The sequence below is a fragment of the Lepisma saccharinum genome (genome assembly GCF_977018435.1).
Source record: "Lepisma saccharinum chromosome 15 unlocalized genomic scaffold, izLepSacc3.1 SUPER_15_unloc_1, whole genome shotgun sequence".
NCBI lineage: Eukaryota > Metazoa > Arthropoda > Insecta > Zygentoma > Lepismatidae > Lepisma > Lepisma saccharinum.
In genome coordinates, this window is record NW_028142892.1 from 656,469 (window position 1) to 680,708 (window position 24,240).

General features: G+C 37.6%; 1 protein-coding gene across 1 annotated transcript in view; it reads left to right on the forward strand.

The window, feature by feature from the left end:
* Positions 1-23,614, forward strand: part of LOC145982222 (pescadillo homolog) — a 46,614-nt gene extending 23,000 nt beyond the window's left edge. The window contains exons 5-10 of the mRNA XM_083115791.1: positions 3,499-3,637; positions 5,669-5,802; positions 8,753-9,012; positions 11,481-11,668; positions 20,612-20,787; positions 23,339-23,614. Of these exons, the coding sequence (XP_082971917.1) occupies positions 3,499-3,637; positions 5,669-5,802; positions 8,753-9,012; positions 11,481-11,668; positions 20,612-20,787; positions 23,339-23,590 (1,149 nt within the window). The 3' untranslated portion in view covers positions 23,591-23,614. The remainder of the gene's footprint in view (positions 1-3,498; positions 3,638-5,668; positions 5,803-8,752; positions 9,013-11,480; positions 11,669-20,611; positions 20,788-23,338) is intronic.
* The last annotated feature ends 626 nt before the right edge of the window (positions 23,615-24,240 follow it).

Here is a 24,240-nt window from a genome sequence, read left to right on the forward strand (position 1 = left end):
TCTAGATATCAAAACCAATGTTCAAAAAAAAATATTGTCTTTAGTTCTCCTGCGGCAGCCATTTTTCCAACATGGTGCATGGCTTTTTTTGCTCATGTAGCAGAATACAGAAACCTTAATATCTCAAAAACCATTAAAGTTAGAGACCTGAAACAAAATTCATTTTGTAGCTAATGAAGTATACTTCCTATGATATTCAGCTATGTTTTGCTTGAAATTGCATCGTAAGTTCAAAAATTATGGTGGAAAATGGGGTAACAATAGTTAAAAAATTGCATTTTTAAGCCCGATTTTTTTAATGAAGGGGTTTAGTCTAAGGCTTGATTTTTTTTTCATGTGTAGACCTACGTGCAGGGTGTCTGTAAATAAAATATCAGTGCTTAGAAATGCACCCCTTTTTTACAGCATGGGCTCAAATATGGCTGTTAATTGAATTTTGACAGTTTTCGGGGTTAAATATCTCAGATGGCTCCCTTTAAAAATTCTGAAATTTGGCACATAGGAAGCCCTGCATGAACCTAACTCTCAGTAAAAATCTCAACTTTTAGATTCAACTCGTATTGGTCAATATGAGGTAACGTATGTCACCTAATTTCTGACGTTGCAAAGTAAGGTTAAACTACATTCCATACTTAGAATAATGAAGTGTTTTCTTTTTCTTTTTTAAATTTTGGTTAAATAAAGGCTCAGAAAATATAGTAACATAAGGTTTTAATACTTGACTTACCAGTTAAGTCATGCTGTTAAAAAGGGGTGCATTTCTAAGCACTGATATTTTATTTACAGACAGCCTGCAGGTAGGTCTACACATGAAAAAAAAAATCAAGCCTTAGACTAAACCCCTTCATTAAAAAAATCGGGCTTAAAAATGCAATTTTTTAACTATTGTTACCCCATTTTCCACCATAATTTTCATACTTACGATGCAATTTCAAGCAAAACATACCTGAATATCATAGGAAGTATACTTCATTAGCTACAAAATGAATTTTGTTTCAGGTCTCTAGCTTTAATGGTTTTTGAGATATTAAGGTTTCTGTATTCTGCTACATGAGCAAAAAAAGCCATGTTGGAAAAATGGCTGCCGCAGGAGAACTAAAGACAATATTTTTTTTTGAACATTGGTTTTGATATCTAGAAACATGTACAAACCTATGTACTAAAAATGAAATTTTTCTAAAATGGTCATGCAACAACCATTGGATGGTTTGGCATGGAATAACAATGAAGTTGTAGGACTTGTGTTTTTTTTACCTTTGTGTTTTTTTTACCTGCATACCTGTATTGACATTTTATTTCTATTATATCTAATGAATATATAAATGTGATATATATACCGTATTTCCTCGAGTACCCCTCGGCACCTGGATTTGAGAGAAGGGAAATGCAAAGAAAAAAATCATGACACTGTTCAATCTTACACTTCCCTTAAAATTTCTTAATTTGCTTGTAAACAGTATTTCTGCATATGTTGTGTGCATTATACCTCTATTGAGTGATACCTTATTGTATCGTCTAAGAAACCTGACAATCCAACCCCGACTTGCTTTAAAACCATGAACTCTAAGTTCTTTTGGCAGTGAAAGAGACTTCAATTGACACATTTCTGCAGAAACTGCAAATCCAAATTGTCGTTTTTCACAAACATAGTCATGCAGCTTCCGTTCTATTTCCAGAAATTTAGTCTTGTCCTCGAAAAGCTCTCCGATTGCCACACCTGTTTAGCAGTATTTCCTTTTTTTGTCTTCTCCAATCTGTGACACAACTCTCACTTAAATCATATTTACGAGCAGCACGATTTCCAATTTCCTGTGCTATAAAAGATCGCAATCTTCTTCCTTCTGTGAAGCAAAATAAGAAGGATGCTACTGAAATGAGTCACTGGCACACAAAACAAGCCTTACAACTTCCCCCCCCCCACCTCCACCCACGCATCTGGACTGGCCCGACATAAACATCCAGCTGGTTGCTGTCTTTATCTCTCTCTTGGCGCCAGTGTGACTGCAGAATGATTCCCTTGGGAAAGGCAAAGGAGAATATTCTTTTCCCTTCTGTCGGCAATCTTTACATGAATTAAGTTGGCCCAATTTTTTAAAGGAGGGGGGAGGTGAAGAAACAACGCACATAATGCAGTGCAGGAACAGAGAACTGATATTTAATTAAACCAGGACATATTTAGAATATTTTTTTTCACTTGATACAAGAATTATGGCAAACGTGTTTTGTGTTTTTTCCAAGAACACAGGCTGTGAGATAACATCTTGACCTCAACTTGTTCTCTCGTAAGCTTGTATAAACGGTTGCATACCTATGCAGGATAAAGTGTTTATGCCTGGTGACAAGCTCTATACTGAAGTAAGCTGAGCAACCCCCATTTTCTGCCACGTTTTTAAGGAAAAGTACATGGGGTATTCGAGTAAATACGGTATGCGATAAACCAGGCCAAATTTGAATATGCTACTGCTTTTTATATATTATAAATTAGGGATGGGTCGATATGAAATTTTGGCCGATACCGATAAAGTACCGATATAAAATTTACCGATACCAATACCGATATTCTAGCGATCCGATATAAAATTAGAAGTGGGCCTTGAAGAACCTGAAAGGTTCATTGACCTCCTTAATAAATATGTGTTTCAAGGTGACTGCAGTGAAAAATAAATTGCATATTTACTTTTTTAGAAAGTAGGGCATGGAGATGATCCATAAAAATTAGAACAAAATGGCAGAATTTTGCACTAAATTATCAGATATTTATCGATATATCAGATCAGTAAAGTAATCGGTAATTTTACCGATAAACCGATACACCGATATCGGCCGATACCGATAGAGTACCGATTAATCGGTCCCATCCCTATTATTAATTAACAGAAGAGACAACTGAAATATCATCTGTGGGTTGCGAGAAATGATGTGTTGATTGCTGCCATATGGAACCAGCCATCTTGAAAAGGTTAAACTAGACAGGTGGAGATGTTGGGAAAATTACAAGTTTTCGATGTCTAAATTCATTGGTTATCCCATATGATTAATATAGGAGAATTTTAGATGCATATTTTTTTATATATATACAGTAAAACTTCGTTAATCTGGACCCGATAAGCTGGACTTCGCTTAATCCGGACAGGCATAAGGCAAGAAAAAAAGCAGAATGCAAGGTTTTAAATGTGGCTAGAAGTCAACAACAGAACTTCCCAAACAAAAGGCAGTCAATCACTGATGACATTCTGTTTCCCGCAGACTTTGTACTGTACTGTACTGTATAGTGTATTTAGGCCTATGCCCTTTAAATACACCATAATAAATGTGTTCTGTTGCTATAAACGGAGTTCTAATGCACTTTCTACTGTTCTTTCAGGTTATTTCAGTTAATCCGGACTTTCGTCAACTTATCCCCCCTTTAGTCCAGATTAACGAGGTTTTACTGTATTACCATATGTAAGTCTTTTGCATGAGTAAATTTACTGACAATAATTTATTTCTTTTATTTAGAAACCGACTAGAGTTACTATTGACATGCGCCTGATGTCTACTTTTACTGACTTCTACGTAACGATGCTGGGATTTGTCAACTACCATTTGTATCATTCTCAGAACTTGTATTACCCTCCGAAGCTCACTGTAGTTAAAGGTAAGATGAAAAATTTCACTAAAATTGTGAACATTGTTCATTATAGATGCAAACAAGTATGCACACAAAATGTAGTGAAAAAGCTCCATTTTTTTCTTATGTGGTGCTAAAAAACTGAAAAAAATATTTATTATTTATGTTCTGAGAACAGAGAAGACATGTGGCTAAAAGTTGAAAATATTTTCATTGAAAATTCTAAAATTCTGTCAAACAAGTAATGACAGCAGGATGTTAGTAGCTTGGTGCATTCTGTTGATTACAATGAGCAACAAAGCACATTTCCAAATTGTCAATTGATAATGTACGCAGATTATTTGTGAACAATGACTTGTATTGTGAAAACAACCTTTCCACATCACACACTGGGGAAAGGGGGGGGGGGGGAGGGGCTGATGGGATGCTTGATTAATTGATTTGTTTTATTTTACTTCACTTTTTGTGCCACTTTTGGCTAATTTGCGAAAGATTGGGATGAGTGATGATATGATGAAATTGATGAATGGACAATCACTAGAGGCACATATTTTTGGTAAATAAAAAAGCGATATTTCAGTACAAAAACACTCAAGTTTGGGTTCAAAAGTGGTAAATAAAATGAAGACCCAGGGGGAAAAACGATGAATGTCGATTTTTCGCCCATTTTGAGATCGCAGCGCCATCTGATAGTTCAGAAGCTGTACTATAAGAATGAGAACGGCCTTGGTTGGGAAACGTTGAGAAGTGCCTGAAAAACGCATTATTATTTTGGCATATATTAACGTACTTATGAAAAGAAATACTTTGTTTTTCATTTCCTGGCAAATCGTCTCGAAGGAACATTCATAGTTTTTCCCCCTGGCCCTTCAAATGAAATTTCGCTGTTATAGCAGTGAAAAAGCACCATATAAAATGACATTTTGGTTTTAAAAAATGTGAATATAATCCCAAATTTGATGAAAAAACTGCACTATTACGCAAAATAAACATATCCCTTCTAATAGCACATTAAATCGTTAGCAGAATGTTAAGTTTATTCCTATATAAAGGAGTCCATTTTTGCTTCTCAAATATTTACAACAGAATTAATCCATTTTCCGTGAATTGCATAACTCGCAGGATAATTCTGACTTCAGAAAGTGTCGCGTCTGTATATAAACGGTAAATTTTGTGTTTAAGAGTCTTTTTTGCATTTTGCTGTTCATTTTGCATCATTTCGTGACAAGACAGGGTAGGAAAATGCCCCCTCACACCTTTCAGAAACATGAAAAATTAACATTACAATGTGTTATTTCTCATTTCGTCATTTTTCTCCTGGAGGGGGCTTGGTTCCCTTGTTGCTTTACATGGCAATGTCACGGCACAAGCTTACGTTGGCATTTTAACAGTTTTTATGCTGCCTACCGTCGAAGACCAGTTCGGGGATGACCATTGTGTCTTTCAACACGACCGAGCACCCATCCATACTGCAGGGCTTGTGGGGGAGTGGTTTGATGACAACAACGTACCACTAATGGACTGTTGTGCACAGAGGCCTGATTTGAATCCCATAGAACATCTCTGGGATGTTTTGGAATACCGACTTTGTGCTAGACCACACCGATCCACATCAATACCTCTTCTCATTTTGGCTCTCTGCGAGGAATGGGCTGCCATTCCTCAGGAAACCTTCCCGACACCTGATTGAAAGAATACCTGTGAGAGTGAAGGCTGTCATCAAGGCTAAGGGTGGGCCAACAATGTTTTTGAAATCCTGTGTTCCCAATGGAGGGTTGCCCAAACTTGTACTTATTTTCAGGTGGGTGTCCGGATACTTCTGATCACATAGAGTATTTCCGTTCATTCTCGTGGACATGGGGGCAAAACGTTTGGGAGAAAATGTGCGCATTGTATGCGAGTAAATACAGTATCTGTGGTTAAATTCGAAATTATACTTTTTGATACTTGAGCAATATCATCTCGCCAGCCCTAGGTGTAAGTTATTCTGAAATAGCATTTATCTTAATTTATGGCAGGTTGGCTAACATTTTTCAATAAGGTTTACTACCGCTTCAGGTCCTGAGTATGAAGATGGAATGGCGAGTGGTGACATGCGTGACGCCGAGAGAATAGCTGCCCTCAACATTCCCGTGAAGCAGATTGCAGTGCAAACCGAGGATGAAACAAAGCTGGACGAGTTTGAGCCCCAGGTGTGTAAAAATTTTGATTGGTTATCACTAGGGACCTTGATTTTTTGCACCAAAAAAATGTTAATTGTTGCAAAATGTGCTAATGTATAGAGAAGTGATTAGTTTTGTAAGGGTGTGTGTTGCGTGTGTCTCATCATCTTGGTGTAAGCTTGAAAAAGTTCTGGGGAAGCAGGACCAAACGTCGCATGAAAAATAAAATCCACTTACAAATAACTGTATTATATAATTTTGCATCTACAAAAAGTGAGATGCAATCCATTAACCCTTTCCGGATGTAACTTGGAATATCAAGTTGTCCCCAGGAGACTTTTTTTTATTTATTTATTGTTTTTAAAAAAATGACAGAAAATATTTTGTTAAGTGTGTTGTTATTTACCTTCTTTTTTTTTAAATTCTACAACACTTCCTCTTTCCATAGATATACAGGGTGTTGCAAAACAACTTAACAATGCTCGGCTGCTGGTAGATATCATAAAACTTACCAAGGCAAAGGATTTCCAATAAGTGAGGACTGAAATTCAAGAACACTCATTATGAAAAGTCTTATCGTGTTTCAATTATCATGCAATATGAATAATCTCAAGAGAGGCTTGCGACAGATGTTGATGAAATGCTAACATAATGTGCTCGCCTCATCGTTTCGAACATGCAGACTGTAACAATTTATTTGGAAATTATATCTTGGCATGTGGCGTAATTTCGAATCGAGTTCGAGCAAGCCCCGTAGAATAAAAACAAATTAATGATGATGGTCTTGCAATTAAATGAATAAACGTCGTTTAAACATAAATTAATTCAGAATAAAACTTACAAAGGGATCAACCCCTTATTAAGAACTTGATTGATTGATTTGCTTTATTTTACTTTGCTTTTTGTGCCACTTTTGGCTAATTTGCGAATATGGGGATGAGTAGTGATACGATGAAATCGATGAATGGATTCATAAACATCCATGCCCAGACCGGGATTTGAACCTGGGACCCCTGGTGTCATAGCGCGATGTACTTATTAAGAACTAATTCCATACTTGAGCTGTATAAGATAATAGTATTTAAAGAAAACTAAATTAACATCATTCTGTTGAAGGAAACATCTTATTTACATGCAAGTAAAGTATTCTGTGTACATTCAGATAAGCAGGTTTGAGCGAAACTGGAGGAATTCGTACCGTACTATGAAACCTCGGGATTTGAATCTACAGCTCCCACATAAGAAACACAGAACAAAGCGTTATGAAGCCAAGGTCACAAAATAGGAATTGTGGAAAAGAGTAGCAAGAAGGAATCAATAATCTCATACTGCCTACAAACTTCAGTGACAACTGATATGCATGTGAGGAAAATTATTTGGTGTTACAAAAGAGGGTTTCAAGATTATTTTTTTCAATGCAAATTAAAAACTGTTAAAACGAGTTTTCTCGCTCGCTCTCTCTCTATCTAATACCTAGGCAAACTGGGTTATCTCAAATGCTCTATTAATGAGGTAATATCAAGAGTTTATTTTTTTATCGAAACGAATTACAGCGAGTTCGGTGTCTGTCTTTGCAAGTTTATTCAACACTTCTCGATATTGATTGACTTTGGTTCATAGACAGAGAGACTCATAATTCATACTGCCTTTACATGTGTGAATTAGTTTCCTTATTTGGTGTTTTTGTAGCTGATTCTTTTTTCATTGAACGAGAAAGAGGCCAGTTCTTAATGAGGAGTCGATCCCTTTGGTACTTTTATTCTGAATTAATGTATGTTTAAACAATTTTTTTCATTTTATTGCAAAAGACATTAACATTATTTTGTTTTCAGTGAGGAGCTTGCTCTCGTATTATGTGATGGAATTGGTTAGAAATTATGCCACATGCCAAGATGTAATTTCCAAATAAATATTTACAGTGTGCATGTTCGAAACGAGGAGGTGAGCACATTATGTTAGCATTTCATCAACATCTGTCGCAAGCCTCTCTTGAGATTATTCATATTGCATGATAATTGAAACACGATAGACTTTTTATAATGAGTGTTCTTGAATTTCAGTCCTCACTAATTGGAAATCCTTTGCCTTGGTAAGTTCGTTAGTGCTGTAAACACTTCTTACAACATAGCAAGTATCGTCATTCTTTTGTATTTTGCCCAGGCAAAAGTGGCAAGTGACGCTAGTGGCAACCCTGCCATGCGCCCCTGGAATCGTTTGCTGTGTTGGGTTGCATACATACAGAATAGATTTTAAGTGCTTATAGCACCTTAACTAAGTGCTTTCAAGGTAAATTTATAGGGAAAAGTTACTTGTTTTTATGATATCTACCAGCACCCGACCGTTGTTAAAGTTGTTTTGCAACACCCTGCATAATATGTTACATTTTATATAAATTTTCTCACATTTAAATTATTTTCCTGCAACAATTTTTGTGAACAAAAAAAAATTATATTGCATAAAAGTTACTGAAAACATATTTTGAATAGGCATTATAACATTAATATAATGAATACTATATAACTTTCGATTAGGATCAAAATCATCACTAACTCTGAAATCCAATGTGGAGTCATTGTAAGAAATTTGTACTTTATGGATATAAATTATTATTAAATGCTATTTTCAATAGTGTAAACAAGGTGAGATCTAGCAGTTGGAATTTAAGAGGTGGTAACAACGCTCCTGCACAAGAGACGTGGTGCAATTATATAGCCTGTTATTCACTCGCAATGGAATTTTATAGTGAACAACGGACATCCGTCTCATTGGACAGTAATTGTACGACGGGGTCAAATGGAAAGGGTTAAGAAGGACACAGTTTGTCTGGTGGTGCTTGTACCATAGCTGCAAGTAGTCAATAGGGCATGTATCTGTCACTGTCCGTGCCCTACTGATAAACATCCAATGTTATTATCGGTCAATAATGTCTTCCCGCTGATTAAATAAGGTTATTGCTGAATTTTTTTTTTATTATTACCAGGGAACGAACGAAGAAGAGTTGGAGAAGAGAAGGAAAGAATATGCAGAAATTCAAAAACTGAAAAAGTTGTTCGAGGGTCTGAAGTTTTTCCTAAACCGTGAAGTGCCACGGGAGCATCTGGTGTTTATGATTAAATGCTTCGGAGGGGAAGTTTCGTGGGACAAATTGCACTTTGTGGGAGCCACATTCCAAGAGGACGACGAGACCATAACTCACCAGATTGTTGACAGGCCGGAAATGAAGACTCAGTATTTGTCACGGTAATTGTTATTTTCTTATTTGTATGCTACATAGGGCAGGGTCTAAGTTGCCTGCCACTACGTCACTTAACTTTCGTTGGTATTTTCTTGTTAGCTGTAATAACATTATGCTGTGGACTTGTTCCAAGCCTTGTAACAAACTAGATCATACAGGGTGTTCATAATTAAAGTTTCTCTGCTCAGAGCCCTTCAAAACCCATTCCAAACACAGGATTGTAGTGAAACGTGCTATGGAGACCATGGGGAAGTGAATGCTGACGAAAACAATTAGTTCAAATTTTTACCACCAGGTGGAAATTTGGCACATAGAATTAAATTCACCATACTAAATTGTCCTGGAGCTCATTTGAAGTAATGGATTACAGTGAAACGTGGTGCAGAGGCTATGAAGACAAGGGGGAGCAAATGCTAATGAAAAAACAAGTTCAAATGCAAGGTTCATTTCTGTCGCTTTTTGTACAAAAGTTATCTATGTTCAGAGTCTCGTTTGCATGAGTTATTGGACACCCTGTAGAAGAAATGGCCAATAAAGTCCGGCCAAGGAAGACGAAACTACCTGGAAAGGACGATTCCAAATGCGAGAGGGGAAGCAGGGAGAAGCACTCACCAAACTACCCTGTGGTATTTCGCATGCTTGGGCTCGCTTGTTGTGTTTATTACCGCTTTCTGTGTTGTGTTTGTGATGACTCTTTCAATTCGCAAGAAACTGTGAAATGAGGAAAATTGGGACATTTTGGTCCCTGTTGCACATTCTACAAAACACCCTCGTTATACTAAAAAATGTCACAAGCCATTCAGTTACTACATTTATAGTTATAGTACTATATACAACAATATTATTTTTGAATACTATCCTGATTAATGTTGTGTACATTTGTGATAATTATAATATTTACTAAAAAGATCAATTTAATTGAATGATCTAAAATAAAGCTACTAATGTGACGATATGAATACTTTCCTGATATGTTCTGTTTGCTGGTATAGTATATGACTGGCGTACATAACCCTTACACAATTGGTAAACATCTCTGTATGTATTTTGGCGGCGATGTTACTACATTGAAACTTCATTGCTGTTTCTACAGCAGACTATTTTCAAGGAACCCGCTTCCTGTCCAAAGCTCCGTCACCCCTATTTAGCCAGTGAACGCGTCCGGTTGGTGCATGCGCACTTTCGTCCATGGTCTCTGCTAAGGTAGCTACTGCTGACTGACTACTGCTACATCATGTAAAATTATTTCGCTAGTTCCAAAATATGACATTACAAACCTCTAAACCATGTACTGACACTACAAGTGAAATAGGTTCACCGTAATTGGTAAAAGAACACTATCTAGAGCAGTGGTTTCCAACTTCAAAAGGTCCGAGGGCCAAAATTATATCCAGCAGTTGATTGGCGGGCCTCATTTTTTTTGGGGGGGGGGATTAAAAATTACAAAAATTGTAAGTACTGAACTGAAAATGTAGTACTTTCGCATGACCTAAATTTCTAAAATGAGGCAATAGAAACAATGGAATCACAGATCAAAATTGTATAATTACAATTTATTTTAAAAAAAAACAATACTTATGGATGAATTGAAAGAAATGAAAAACACACCATACAAATAAGAATCCTTCATAGTAAGTGTAAAAACTGAGGCCGATCTGCTTCTTTTATTAAAGTTGGAATGTCCACTTCAATTTCTGTTTTTGAAGGTCTCAGAAGGTGAAGCAGTGAAGCATCTGCCAGTCGGCTTCTGTAGCGGTTCTTAATGAACTTCATTGAAGAAAAAACACTTTCACACGTGTATGTGCTGCCGAACATCGATGTCATTCTTTGCTCAAAATTTTGAAAGGTATTTGAAAAACTCTGGCCCTTTTTCTTGCCATTGTTGTTTGTAACGAAGTAGTATTTTTCCCAACGTTCTTGATAAGTTCTATTGTCATTTTGAATCTTACGTTTTTTGGAGATATTGCTCATTTCGATATTTGCACAAACATTAACAATCAATCACAGTACGATCCGAGTTGGAACACTGGAAATCTCTTCGTACTTCGTGCGTAGTAAAACAGATCTGTATAGCGCCGCTCTGCAGTTTGTTTCTAAATCCAAAGAGTGAAGCCTTCGCTGAATTGGGAGAGTTTATTCCGCATAGCGAAGGGGTAGAATGCATGGTGTGAAGAGAAAGTTATGTCACTTTAGATACTTCTGATCATCATTATTGACTGCAGAATCAATTCTACCTGTGATATTTGTCTTTTTTCACAGAGCTTCCATTCATTCAGTAAAAATAGAACGTATTTTAATAAAAATACATAAAATTAATGTATTTTGCAAACTGCCTTCGCGGGCCGCAAAAAAAGGCATCGCGGGCTGCATGCGGCCCGCGGGCCGCCAGTTGGTAACCTCTGATCTAGAGGGCTCTCAGTAGGGGGTTTCAAATTATTACCATCTGGTGTAAGCACTATATCGTTACTTTTAGGTTCTATGTTCAGCCACAGTGGGTGTTTGATTCGGTGAATGCAAGAAGGCTGCTTCCAGTGGACAAGTACTTGATGGGGTGTGTTCTGCCACCTCACCTGTCACCATTTGGCGACCCCACACACACCGAGAAATATATCCCACCAGAAGAATATATGATGAATGAAATGACGGATGGGGACCCGACAGGTAGGTGATATTCTTCAATATTAACACAGACTAGTTTAGTGTAATGCATTTTCAGAAAGTGACTGAAGCAAAATACAGAATCAGTCACATTTTTCTTGAAAGAGTTTTGGCGTTTATGGCGGCAACTAGCTAGACGGGCAAATTACGCTGTCCCAGCACTTTCTATAAAGAAGGAGAAGGAAAAAATTGCAGTCGTTTGTAGCATCTTACTGGCGTGAAACAATAGCTGTAGGAACAGTATCGTGTACGAAAATAAGATTATCTTTACGCAGTGTGCTCCTTCTATTGAACTTTCGTGTGCGTGTGAATTGGCAGTGTTGTGCATTCAATATGGCTCCTCCGAAGAAGCAGGCATCGGCAGGCAGCCCGTCCCTTGCCGTCAAGGAGTGTTTTCCCCCGAACTTACTGAAACAAGTGACGGAGGAGGTGAAGTCAGTGGTGCAATCCCCTGACATTCTATCGATGATCAAGGATTGCCTCATAGACTCAATCACCAAAGCAGTGGTGGCTCGTCTACAAGATCTCCTCGACTTTAACACAGAGAAAGTTCACCAGTTCGAGGAAGAGCTTAGGAGGAAGAATGAAGAAAACCAAGAGGTCAAGAATCAGCTGGTGAAATTAGAAGAAAAGGTAGTGGATCTGGAGCAGTATCAGAGGCGGAACAGTATCCGGATATTCGGAATTCCGGAGAACCCGAATGAAAACACAGATAATGTTGCTCTCTCTCTATTTGAGGAACAGCTAGCAGTGAAATTGGAGCCATCTGAAATATGCAGGAGTCACAGGATAGGGGCCGAATCTGAAGGTAAGATCAGACCAATCATTGTTAAATTTACAAACTATCATTCCCGGGCCAGAGTTTTTAACTCCAAGAAAAAGCTTAAAGGTAGTAGAATCTCTATCAAAGAAGATTTGTGCTTCTCCAGATTGCAGCTCTACAGGGGAGCAATCGAGAAATTCGGTATGAAGTGTGTGTGGACATTCGATGGCCGCATTGTGGTTAAAAGAAACAATGTCAGGCACTACGTCACAACTTTTGATGAACTAGGTCGCCTCTAACACAAAACACAGTGATCGTTTGCTGGGAACATTGCTATTCAACCGCCTTTTAGTTTGTGTCATTCTCAAGTGTTTTTATTTTTATTTGATTTTATTTCTTTTTTTCTCTCTTTTGTTTTTCATATTTTTTAAATTTAAATTTTCATTGTAAGAATTGAAAGTACTTTTTCAATCTCATTCAAATAATTTTAAGTAGCTATTTATTCTTTCATATCATCTACCTCATATATACAAATGTCTAAATTTCACTCTCAGGATCTCAAATTTTTAACACCCCCTACTTTTACAAACTCACCCCACAAGTCCGTACTTATCTTCCCCGATCCCCCCAGATGCACTAAACAAACAACACGAAGACAGTTTACGAATTGCGCCATAGCTGATACTGAGTTTGCAACACTTGCAGTCACAGCCAGGTCATTCGCATCTGCAAGAAATGGCTGATTTTCCACCCCAAGTAGCTAGCCTCGAAGACACCCCCTCCCCGACCGCTGACCCACATTTCAAGGGGCCGACAGGTTTAAAGCAAGTGCTTTTGAAGTTGTATCCTACCCTGCCGGACGTCCAGCTCGCGGAGGGGGAAGGCCACATTCACGTCTGCCACCTCAACGTTCAGTCCCTCGACAACAAATTCACGGAATTCTCCGCATCCGAAATAACAAAATTCGATGTAATCGCATTGAGCGAAACATGGCTGCAATCATCTATTCCTGACCCTCTATACAGAATTCCAAATTTCCATCTCTTTAGAAACGACCGAGACACCCGGGGAGGCGGTACCGCTATTTTCGTTAAGAACAACCTTCTTGCCTCTAACGTAATTTCGGTCAATGAAAGTGACCTTGAAGGACTATGGGTGCGAGTCTCGTGCCCAAAAACAAATAAAAGTGTTATCGTAGGTTGCGGATATAGACCTCCTAGCGGATCGGTTGGAAAAGCGTGCGCAATCTTGCAAAGGATGATCAGTAGCTTACCACCGAGCCATCTATCAATATTCCTTGGAGATATGAACGTAAATTTGCTGAAAGATGACAAAGACTCAGATACATTAATGGAAACGTTATCAGTCCTAGGACACAAACAACTCGTTACTCTGCCTACAAGAATTACGTGGACATCCGAATCGTTAATCGACCACATTTATTCCTCGAACCCTCACTTGCACACAGTCACATGAACTGTCTACGAGGACATGAGTGACCATTTTCTCGTTTACACCACACTCAAAATTAATATAACGCGCACGCCAAGGAAGCTAATTACTACCCGTAAAATTCATAAAATATACGAACCTGATTTTTTCACCTTCGCGTCGTCTCTTCCGTTCCACGCAAGTACATCTCCCGACTTAACCGTGGACGACAAGGTCAGTCATCTGCAGTCTCTCATTTCGACTGCACTCGGCGAATTTGCTCCCTTGAAAACTCTCAGGGTGAGAGAAAGCAGGAAGCCCTGGATCACCCCTCAAATTATTAAATTAATTTCACAGAAGAACCGCTTTTTCAAGAAAGCGGTGGATCCTTCTTGTGACTATACGTGGGAGCAATACAAATCTTTTAGAAATCATTGCACAACAATTACTAGGCAGGCAAAAGTAAACTACTACAGAGATATGGTGAACCAGACCACTAGCAATAACAACTGCAAATGGAAGGTTATCAATGAGATCACGGGTAGAGAATCAAAAACTACAATTAATCATTTACTAGTCGACAATGTCCTCTTAACGAGCCCGTCCGACATAGCTCATTATTTAAATATTCATTTTTCTAATATATGCAAAGCATCGGCGCACGTTAATCCTCGCAATTCGAACATAAATATTCTAAGAAAAGACCCGAATTCAGCTGTTGTCCAACAAATTGAAGAGTTCTCATTAAAATCTGTTACGGTCGATGAAGTTTTGGTAATTCTTAATAAATTAAACGTAAAAAAGGCAGGAGGTTCGGACGGCATTCCCAACAGCGTTCTGGTGGTGTTGGCCCCACTTATAGCGGAGCCCCTCGCCGACATAATAAACACGTCCTTCAAACGTGGCCAATTTCCAACGAGCTGGAAGCACTCTATAATAACTCCAATTCACAAATCTGGATCTCCTACCCTAGCGTGTAACTACAGGCCGATTTCCTTAACCCCAACATTAAGCCGAGTTATGGAAAAATTAATAGAGAAGCAACTGACAACTTTCCTGGAAGCCAACAATCTGATGTCTGATCGACAGTATGGATTCAGGAAGGACGTATCCTCGGAATTATTATTACTTAGTTTAATTAATGAATGGCGCAAGACACTGGACAAAAAAAGCAATTCCCTAGTTGGATTAATTTCCCTGGACGTATGCAAAGCCTTCGATACCGTTGATCACAATTTGCTAATAGAAAAATTAAAGAACAGATTTGGTTTCAATAGCAAAACAATTCTCTGGATGGAAAGTTTTCTCGCAAATAGAAAAATCTCAACGAAAGTAGGATGTTCACTTTCCACCGAGCAGTCAGTGTCTGCAGGCATTCCACAAGGCTCTATACTTGGCCCAAAATTATTCAACCTATTTATTGACGATATCACACTAATAAATTCTGATTTGTCGATTACTCTGTACGCAGATGACTGCCTTCTCGTCCATGTTGGAGATACGTACCAGGATGTAAAGGAGAAAATGGAAAACTCATTCCCCAAAGTATTAACGTGGTACAACATGAACAACCTGAAACTTAACGTTGCAAAGACGAAGGCCATGGTGCTTCACACCGGTAAGGGAATCCCTGCTAACACGATAGATATTACCCTTAATGACGCCAGAGTACCTTTGAGCAATCATTTAAAATATCTCGGAATCATTATCGACCCTCAGCTCAATTTTAATTATCAAATAAATAACTATATTCGTAGAATCTATCACCATATTTACATATTTCGAAAAATTCGTAAATATCTCAATAGAAATCTGAGTAGACATTTCTACCTTTCATTTATTCGTCCCGTATTCGAGTATGGTGCTAGTCTTATTTTTGGCGGTAACATAACTCATCTGAAGAAACTTGAAACTATCCAAAACAATTGCTTAAGAATCATACACATGCACCCCCAAGAATATAATTCCCAACAATTGCGCAAGATTTACAATATACCTACAGTCACTTCGAGAATACATTACATCTACTTGAATAAGGTATTCCATAGCATACATAACAAATCATCTCCATTGCATCATAGGATTAAGCTCCGCTCAGAGTTCAGCACCCGAAACACCAGATCGTCCTTACATAGAGACCTAGTAATCCCCAAACCCAACAAAAGCAGATTTGGTCAGAAGTCTTTCTCGTACTTAGCAGCGGTAACCTGGAATTCACTCCCGACGAAGATCAAACTCAGTACCAGCAAAGTGCAGTTCTGTCGTCTTCTACGTCCACATGTCTATCAATTCTAACTCCAGTAATATTATTTTCAGTGCTTACCCCCTTCCCCCTCCTCACCATCCCCCACCCACACACATATATTTTAAAATTTTCATCCTTGTACTTCGAACAGCAATTCCATACACACTCATATCCAAACCCACACACCTTTACACTTTCTTTTCTTCTAAATGTGTATAACTCTCAAACTTTCTTTATTTCATTGCTACTATAGAACACTATATATACTAATGTAAATTCATCACATTTTCCTTAGATGTATCTTTGCATCTTTTTTTTTTACTATATAGGGCATCAAGTCACTATTTGTATTAATTTTGTTCAAAATGAAATGTTGTATGGCTTAATTGTAACCCTATGGAAATAATAAATAATAATAATAATAATAATAATAATAATAATAAAAATTTCCAAACATAAATTTTTAGGTAATGTTAGACAGTAACCCTGAACAGAGATACTTATAGTTACTATAAAAACATGTTATGCTATTCCAAACAACATGAAACTAATTTAAAACATTAACCTTTTTTATAGTACATATGAATAAAGTAGGCAAGAAATCACCCTCTATAGAGCATCTCAACCTTAAAAGTCAGTATGGGTTAAATGGAGTGCGGCATTGCCAGATCAACAGACTGAGTCACTGTTAATCGCTAATGATTGTGACAAATTTACTTCCTTAATATCGTATAGGAAATCATCAAAATCTATGTATTTGCATTTTGGAAAAAAGAAAACTATAGGTACCTCAAGATTTGCATGTAAATGTTTATATTTCGACATAACTATTTACTTTTTTACATTTGCATTATATATGTAATACACACAACTATTATTACTTCTTTTGTTAATGTTGTACCCTTTACATAAACAGAATTAAATAAATTCAGAAACAAACATTAAGATACATTTTTTACGAAAATAAATCACACTGCACTTCCTACGAACCGGGACACCTGCCTGCAACTGAATTGTAACCTTGGTGGCACCCAATGAATTTGATACGCCATACAGCCCGCATAAAAAAAACTACGATTGCGGAATAAATAACGGTGGTGTGGAGTAACAATGCATTCTAAAAATAACTTCAAACAATTGTCAACACTTTTCTCGCTTGGTCTGCACGTGTATTGCGACAAACCGAAAAGTTTCTCGCTAACCAACTTTTTCGTGTTACGGTCTGATGATTTATACAAAATATCCAATGTAGCCTATATGTATATAACTCTCCTCGTAAGCAAATTAATTCACTCAGTCGAAGAATATCATATCTACAAACATCATACATAGATCCCATAGGAAAAAAACTGGTGAAGTTGTTCAAGCGGTTTGATATTTATGGCTTTTGAAGTATTTACTAGAAAAAATTTAAGCATTTTGCAAAATTCCTGAATTATGAAAAATTCAGATCACATGAATTTATGACAGGTTATATAATGCCGTCAGTAAATAGAGCATAAAAAACTCTACAGCATAACGATTTCAGTGTTTGAAATTTATGACTTTTACATTTTGTAAATTTTGTAACATCTAGCAACGCAGCGGGGGTAGAGAAGGACAGAGCTATTGGCAAATCTCATGTATTAGAGAGAGAGGGAAGTACTCCATTTACTTCCATACTGACTTTTAAGGTTGAGACGCTCTATAGTTGCAAATACATAATATAAATTTGTTCAGTCATGAGTGTAAGGGTTGACCCTTTCTTCAAACTAGCAAGACTCTGGCTTCTGCATTCTCAGCCAGCATACTTCTCTGGGAGATGACTTTTTTGTCATCTATGTGGGCCTTCATCGGTCTCATCTTAACACCATTCATCTTTTATCTTCGCAATTAGCCAAAAGTGGCAGAAATGCTCATGCTAAGTAAAATAAAGCAAATCAATCAAACGCTTAGCCATAAATCGTAAAATCTGTATTACAGTATTTTATGGGTGTCTGCACAAAAGGGGGGGGGGGGGTTGAACAGGTCCATCCTTCCCTTGGAAATTGACAACGTTCATTTCAACTTACAAAAAAAGAAAGCTTTTTTATTTTTATTGTTAATAACAAAAAAAGGTCGGTTAGTTTTCGAACAGAATAGTCAGAGTATAAACTGCATTAGAATGAAAAAATTCAGGTTATAAAAATGCAGGAACCATGTTATGTTTTCATATTCACAGTTTAAACCAATCGTTAAATTGTATCTAAAGATATCCGTTTGGCGGTTACGTGGAGATAGGTAATTTACTCTGATAAGCTTACTTTTCATTATTCCATGTAAATTTTTCTAGTGATCAATTTTGCCACCCATCTGGTGGCTTCGTCAGGCAGTTACTGTCTTGCTGCAGGCAGCGTGGTTCCTTCTTCTTCCGCACGAGCACAAGCCGAAGAAAAAGAAGGAACTACACTGCCTGCAGCAAGACAGTACACGCCTGACGAAGCCACTAGACGGGTGGCAAAATCAATCATTAAATCAAAGATTTCTGTGAGACTTAAAATAAAATTAATTTCATGACTAAAATTTATGCCTAACTTTTAAGGTCGTTTGTGAATGAAAAATGTAAAAGTTAATAACAAAGTATAATAACTGTCCATTTCAGTACACTAACTTTATGAAATGTAAAAAGAAGAAAGTAATTAAGTGCAGTTGTGCTGGAAATTCACTCTTCTAGATAATCGAGTGGGAAAATCTTCCCAAGAATACAGCAATATAAGAAGTAAGCGAGTTACTAAATATATATCCGCGAAACTTACTTGTAAATGTTCTATTAATTTCGGTGGCCACTTTCACCAGCCACTTGGGAACTCGATGCTTTACTGTTAGGTTGACTTCTGGTTCCTGTTGTTGTTTCCTCGACTACCGCTAAATGACAAAACTAAATAGTCATTCATACAAGATCATCGACAGGGACCCAACCGAAAAGTGCAAACACATTATTAAACGTTCAGTTGAAAGTTGTGTAATGCTGAACCAGGAAGACTGCAAACTTCTCCTCAACACCCACCCATCTCCCACCATAGCTTATGGCATACCAAAAATGCACAAACAGGGGATTCCGATGCGCCTCATCGTCGCAGGGTTCAACCAACCAACGGTCCACCTCACAAAGTGGCTAAAAAGGAAAATCTCTCAGCACAATCGCAAACTGACCTACATTTTCCGAAACGGCACAGATGCCAAAGAACTAATAGCATCAATAGTGCAAGCCAACCATGCCAAAATTGCCAGCACAGATATAATTGACATGTATAACTCCATTCCAATCGACCTAGCCCTCACCTCAGTTGAAATAAGGTCTCACCAGTGATAGTATCTGAGGTATCCAAATTATTGGAAATCTGCCTCAGGCACAACTATTTTCAATTTCATGACAAATATTTCATACAAACAGAAGGTTTAGCAACGGGCAACCCCCTGCCCACTCCCATAGCTAACATTGTTATGCACCTAGCTGAAAAAGATATTCTTCACTCACCAGAACTCAGATACATACGATACAGCAGATATGCAGATGACACCTTGGTCGTTTACGAAAGGGAAGAGGAAGTGGATCTACTCATGGAAAAACTTTGCAACATTCACCCCAGGTTGAAATTTACAATAGAACGAGAAAACCAAGGCATCATTAACTACCTAGATCTAACCATCAAAAGGAGAGACAACAAATTCACCACCACTGTCTATAGGAAACCAGTATATACACTTCCTTTCCAACCACCCTCCTCAACATAAAGCCAATGTATGGCTTAACTTCTACAGAAGAGCTTTCTTGCACTGTTCAAGTGAAGATTTGAAGGAAGAAGTTACCATAGTGACAGACATAGGACTTCAAAATGGATACACAGTACATCAACTCTCTACATGGTGCAGCAAAGCAGAAATGCAAGTACGACAACCTAACCTACTCCACCCAGCCAGCAGCGATAAAGTTAAATAGATTGCCTTTCCTTACCACCAGACTACATGTTATTACAACAGCTCAAACCCATCGTACGCAGCAGACTAAATTGCTACACCAGCACCCCTAGCGGTAGTCGAGGAAACAACAGGAACCGGAAGTCAACCTAACAGTGAAGCATCGAGTTCCCCAGTGGATGGTGGCAGTGGCCACCGAAATTAATTGAACATTTACAAGTAAGTTTCACGGATATATCTTTAGTAACTCATTTACATCTAATATTATCAACCGCTTTGTTTGTTCCCCTCCACATGAATACAACAATATTAATAATAAATTTGGAATAACACAGATTTATTTGTATTAATTTATAATAGGTATTTTATAGTAATAATCAACCATAATAATAATGAAAAATATTATTTCTACTAGTCAAGTTTTATAAATGGCCTGACTCCTCCCCCCTACAAACATTTCTGACAACAGCTATGCAGTATTTTGTTAACAGTATTAGACTATTGTGTAAACAGCAGAAACATAAGAATATACAAATGGAATGGTTTGAAAACATTTAATTTTTATTAACAGGTAATGATGAAGTAGAACAACAGGACGGAGGTGATGAGCCTGAGGATATTAGTGATATTTCGGAGTCATCAGATGACAACGAAAGTGACGAAGATGCCAATGATGTGAATCCACCTGAGGACCAGGAAGAGCAACAAAAGGAAGAAGAAGAAGAAGATCCACAGAAGAAGCTTATGGTGAGTTGCTCATTGCTCATTCTTTTGAACTCTCAGAAGTACAAGCTTCTTAATACTCGAAAGTAATACAGTGGACTCTTTTTAATTCAAACTCCAAGGGGCTACGAAAAAAAATCGAATTATCCAAAATTTGAATTAACCAGAATATAATAAAAAAAACCACACCAATGAAATAACACACTGTATTAAACATAAAACTGCATTAATACGCAAACAGTACACCTTACCTTACAACTCGTATGTTTTATCCATATCTCCATCCAGGAACAGTACACTTATTGGAATATTCGCATGACGTGATTGTTTTTCATTCTTCTTCCTACCTCTCTAAGCACTTCAACTTTCTTATCTAATGTTAAGCTACTGTACGCACCACGTTTCGACATTGTGACCACTAAAACACAGACAAATGACCCCTTCTGTTCGGCTATCCACTCCCCTCTCAACTTGTTTCTGAGAGGGTGAAGGTCACATTCCTACAAACAAAAGCCCTGGGGATTCCCACTGCCCTCTCTTATCTGCCTTCGGTACATCTTTTAAACATAAAAGCAACCTTTTCAAGAAGAAAAGGGGGACGAGTCATCAGTTGGAATTTCTTATGTAGCAACCACTTTGGTCTTTCTTGGACAGATTTACATTAAATTATTGGAAACCTGACTTTCAATTATCCAAATTTAACCTTAAAAATTCGAATTAAGTAGTCATTTTTAACATTGTTTTAGATAGGGGTTTCAAGGGGAATGTGCTTTTGTTCGAATTATCCAAGTTCGAATTAAGAGAGCACACTTTATTTAATAACTTAACTTACAAAATTACCCAAAATTACAGAATATTCAAGTTTGCATTGATTCTTGGAAGTATTTAATTTAACCTTTATCCGACGGAGCCTGGCATGCGTGGAAACCCTCTGGATGGGCACTTTTAAGTGCAGGCTTTTCAAACTTGCAGTGATGTACAAAAGGAATATCTCGAGATTCATTTCTCTTTTTTGTTGTTATTGTTTTTATTTTGCGGAAACGACAGGGCTTTTAGCGGAGGTGAAATTTATGCAGTGTGCCTTCCAATAATGAGTGTTAAAGGACGAAGAAATTCATGTTTGGGGAATAATAGATGCGATTGTAGTGCATTTATTTTGGCTCAAAGCCGAGATAGCCTGCGACTGCAGATGCCGAGGCATGGCACAGATGCAGATATTTTTGATCCATGATGTCCCGCTTATTTTTATGTACATATCTTTAGCATGCAGGCATTATATTTATATTACATAGTGAGTATTAACCTGTGTTACGAGTTGTTCAAAGTGGTACCCAACTGTATTCACACATTTCCAGCATATTATGAAATTTTGATCGACATATTAGGTCTGTTTGCAAGTTGTACTCTTGCCATTGTTAACCTGGCAGGACGAACGCTGGGTTAAAAAGATACCCAGAAGAAAATTGCTTCTTAAGTCTGAGTTTTATTTGTTTCAAAGCATGTAAATAATAATATCTTCAATGATAAACCTAATTTTGTTAAGTTTGAACATTTTTATTTCATTACGCAAAGATGAAAGTTGAGAAAAAATGAAAAAGATAAAATGTAAGAAGAGCGTGACACTATCCGACTTATCACACTGGACAAGAACAAACAGAACTGTACTTATAAGCGAGAAACAATTACGCCTGCGTGAGCTTCAGACATTTTGTCACTTTGTACGCTAAACAATCAACTTTTGCATGTCAACACGATGGCGTTTTCTTTCACAGAATGATCATGAACAACATCACTGTAACTGCACTGACAGCTTGCGTCTAGTGTTTAACCCGTAAGAATGCACGTATGGGTAAAAATTACTCAGTCGAGTGTCAGGACCTTGAATCGACTGTCAGTTTGTTAGTTCCGCTCACAGGGCCGTAGAAACGTTGCCTGGGTAAAACATGTGATCATATGTTTCAGTTTGGTATTTCAACTTATTTTTTTTTTTGTTAATTGTGTGATTGAATTCAAATATTAAAAAATTGATAAAATTATATTAATCAATGAAGGTATTACAAATTGAAATTCTTATTTGAGAAGTAAATTTTTCTTTTCTCATTTTTCTAAACTTTTATCTTTGCGTAATGAAATAAAAAAGTTCAAACTTAATAAAATTAGGTTAATCATTATTATTATAAATATAAATATATATATAATATATAAATCGTACTATTATTTATGTACTTTGAAACAATTAAAATTTTCTTCTGGGTATTTTTTTACCCAGCATCCCTCCTGCCGGGTTAACAATGGCAAGAAAACAATTTGCAAACGGATCAAATATTTCAATCAAAATTTCATCAAAAGATTCCAGGAATGCAGTTGGCCACCACTTTGAACAACTCTTATAACACAGGTTAGTACTCTTTATGCAATAGCAGATGCATGCTAAAGATATGTGCATAAAAATAAGCGGGACGTTACAGATCAAAAATGCTGGCATCTGCACCATGCCTCGCCGTTTGCGGTCATGTGCTGTCTCACCCCCAAGCCAAACAGAGCTTCTTTGACTAATTGAAATCTTCATTTGCAGAAGACCATGGCAGTCACACAGGGCACGGTTGAGCCCCATCGCCGCCACGCAAAGCAACGAGCCCTGCTGCAGGAGAAGCGCTTACTGGTGAAGATGGTACAGAAGAAGCATCGGTTCCTGTTCAAGACCCTGATGCGAAGCCGACACAAGAGGAACAAGGAGGTGAAGCTTCTGAAGAGGAAGAGGAAAGAATTCGAGAGACAGCAAGTGGACGAGGATAAATTGAGAAAGAAAATTGAGATGTCCAAATAGGAACAATAAATTAAATTGTGAATACATTTATTATAAGTTGAATTTATTTATTTATTCCCAAAGTGAGATTTTTACATTCAACATGAAAGACTTCTGCAGCCGTTCTTCACACCCAAATATGCCCGGTGGTCTAGAATAATGTGAATGCAGATTAATCAAATCCAGATGACCTGTGTCACCCTCTGTGCCGTCGGTAATATTTTCGACGCTACGCAACTGACTGTCTCTTCATCAGTTTCATATCACTTATCCTTAACTTCGTAATTAGCCAAAAGTGTCAGAAATGGGAAGTAATATAAAGCTATCAGTCAATCCTTTTTTCGTACATCATAACAGTCTCTTTCTACCAACATGTTTGTCTTCCCTTTGGTCTTCCATTCCTCCTGCAGGCCCCATCCTCCTCATTTCTTTGTTTTCTCTCTCTCTCTCTCTCTCTTTCTCTCTCTCTCTCTTTCTTTCTCTCTCTCTCTCTCTCTCTCTCCCTCCCTCCCTCTCCCTCTCTCTCTCTCTCTCTCTCTCTCTCTTTTTTCCCTGCTAACAGGATGTCCAAAAAGTCACTCAACCATGTCTTTGAACGTACGTAACTTTTGCACAAAAAGCATTGAGATATGAACCTTGCTCTAAGGTCCTGCTCACTCCAGTTCGGTACA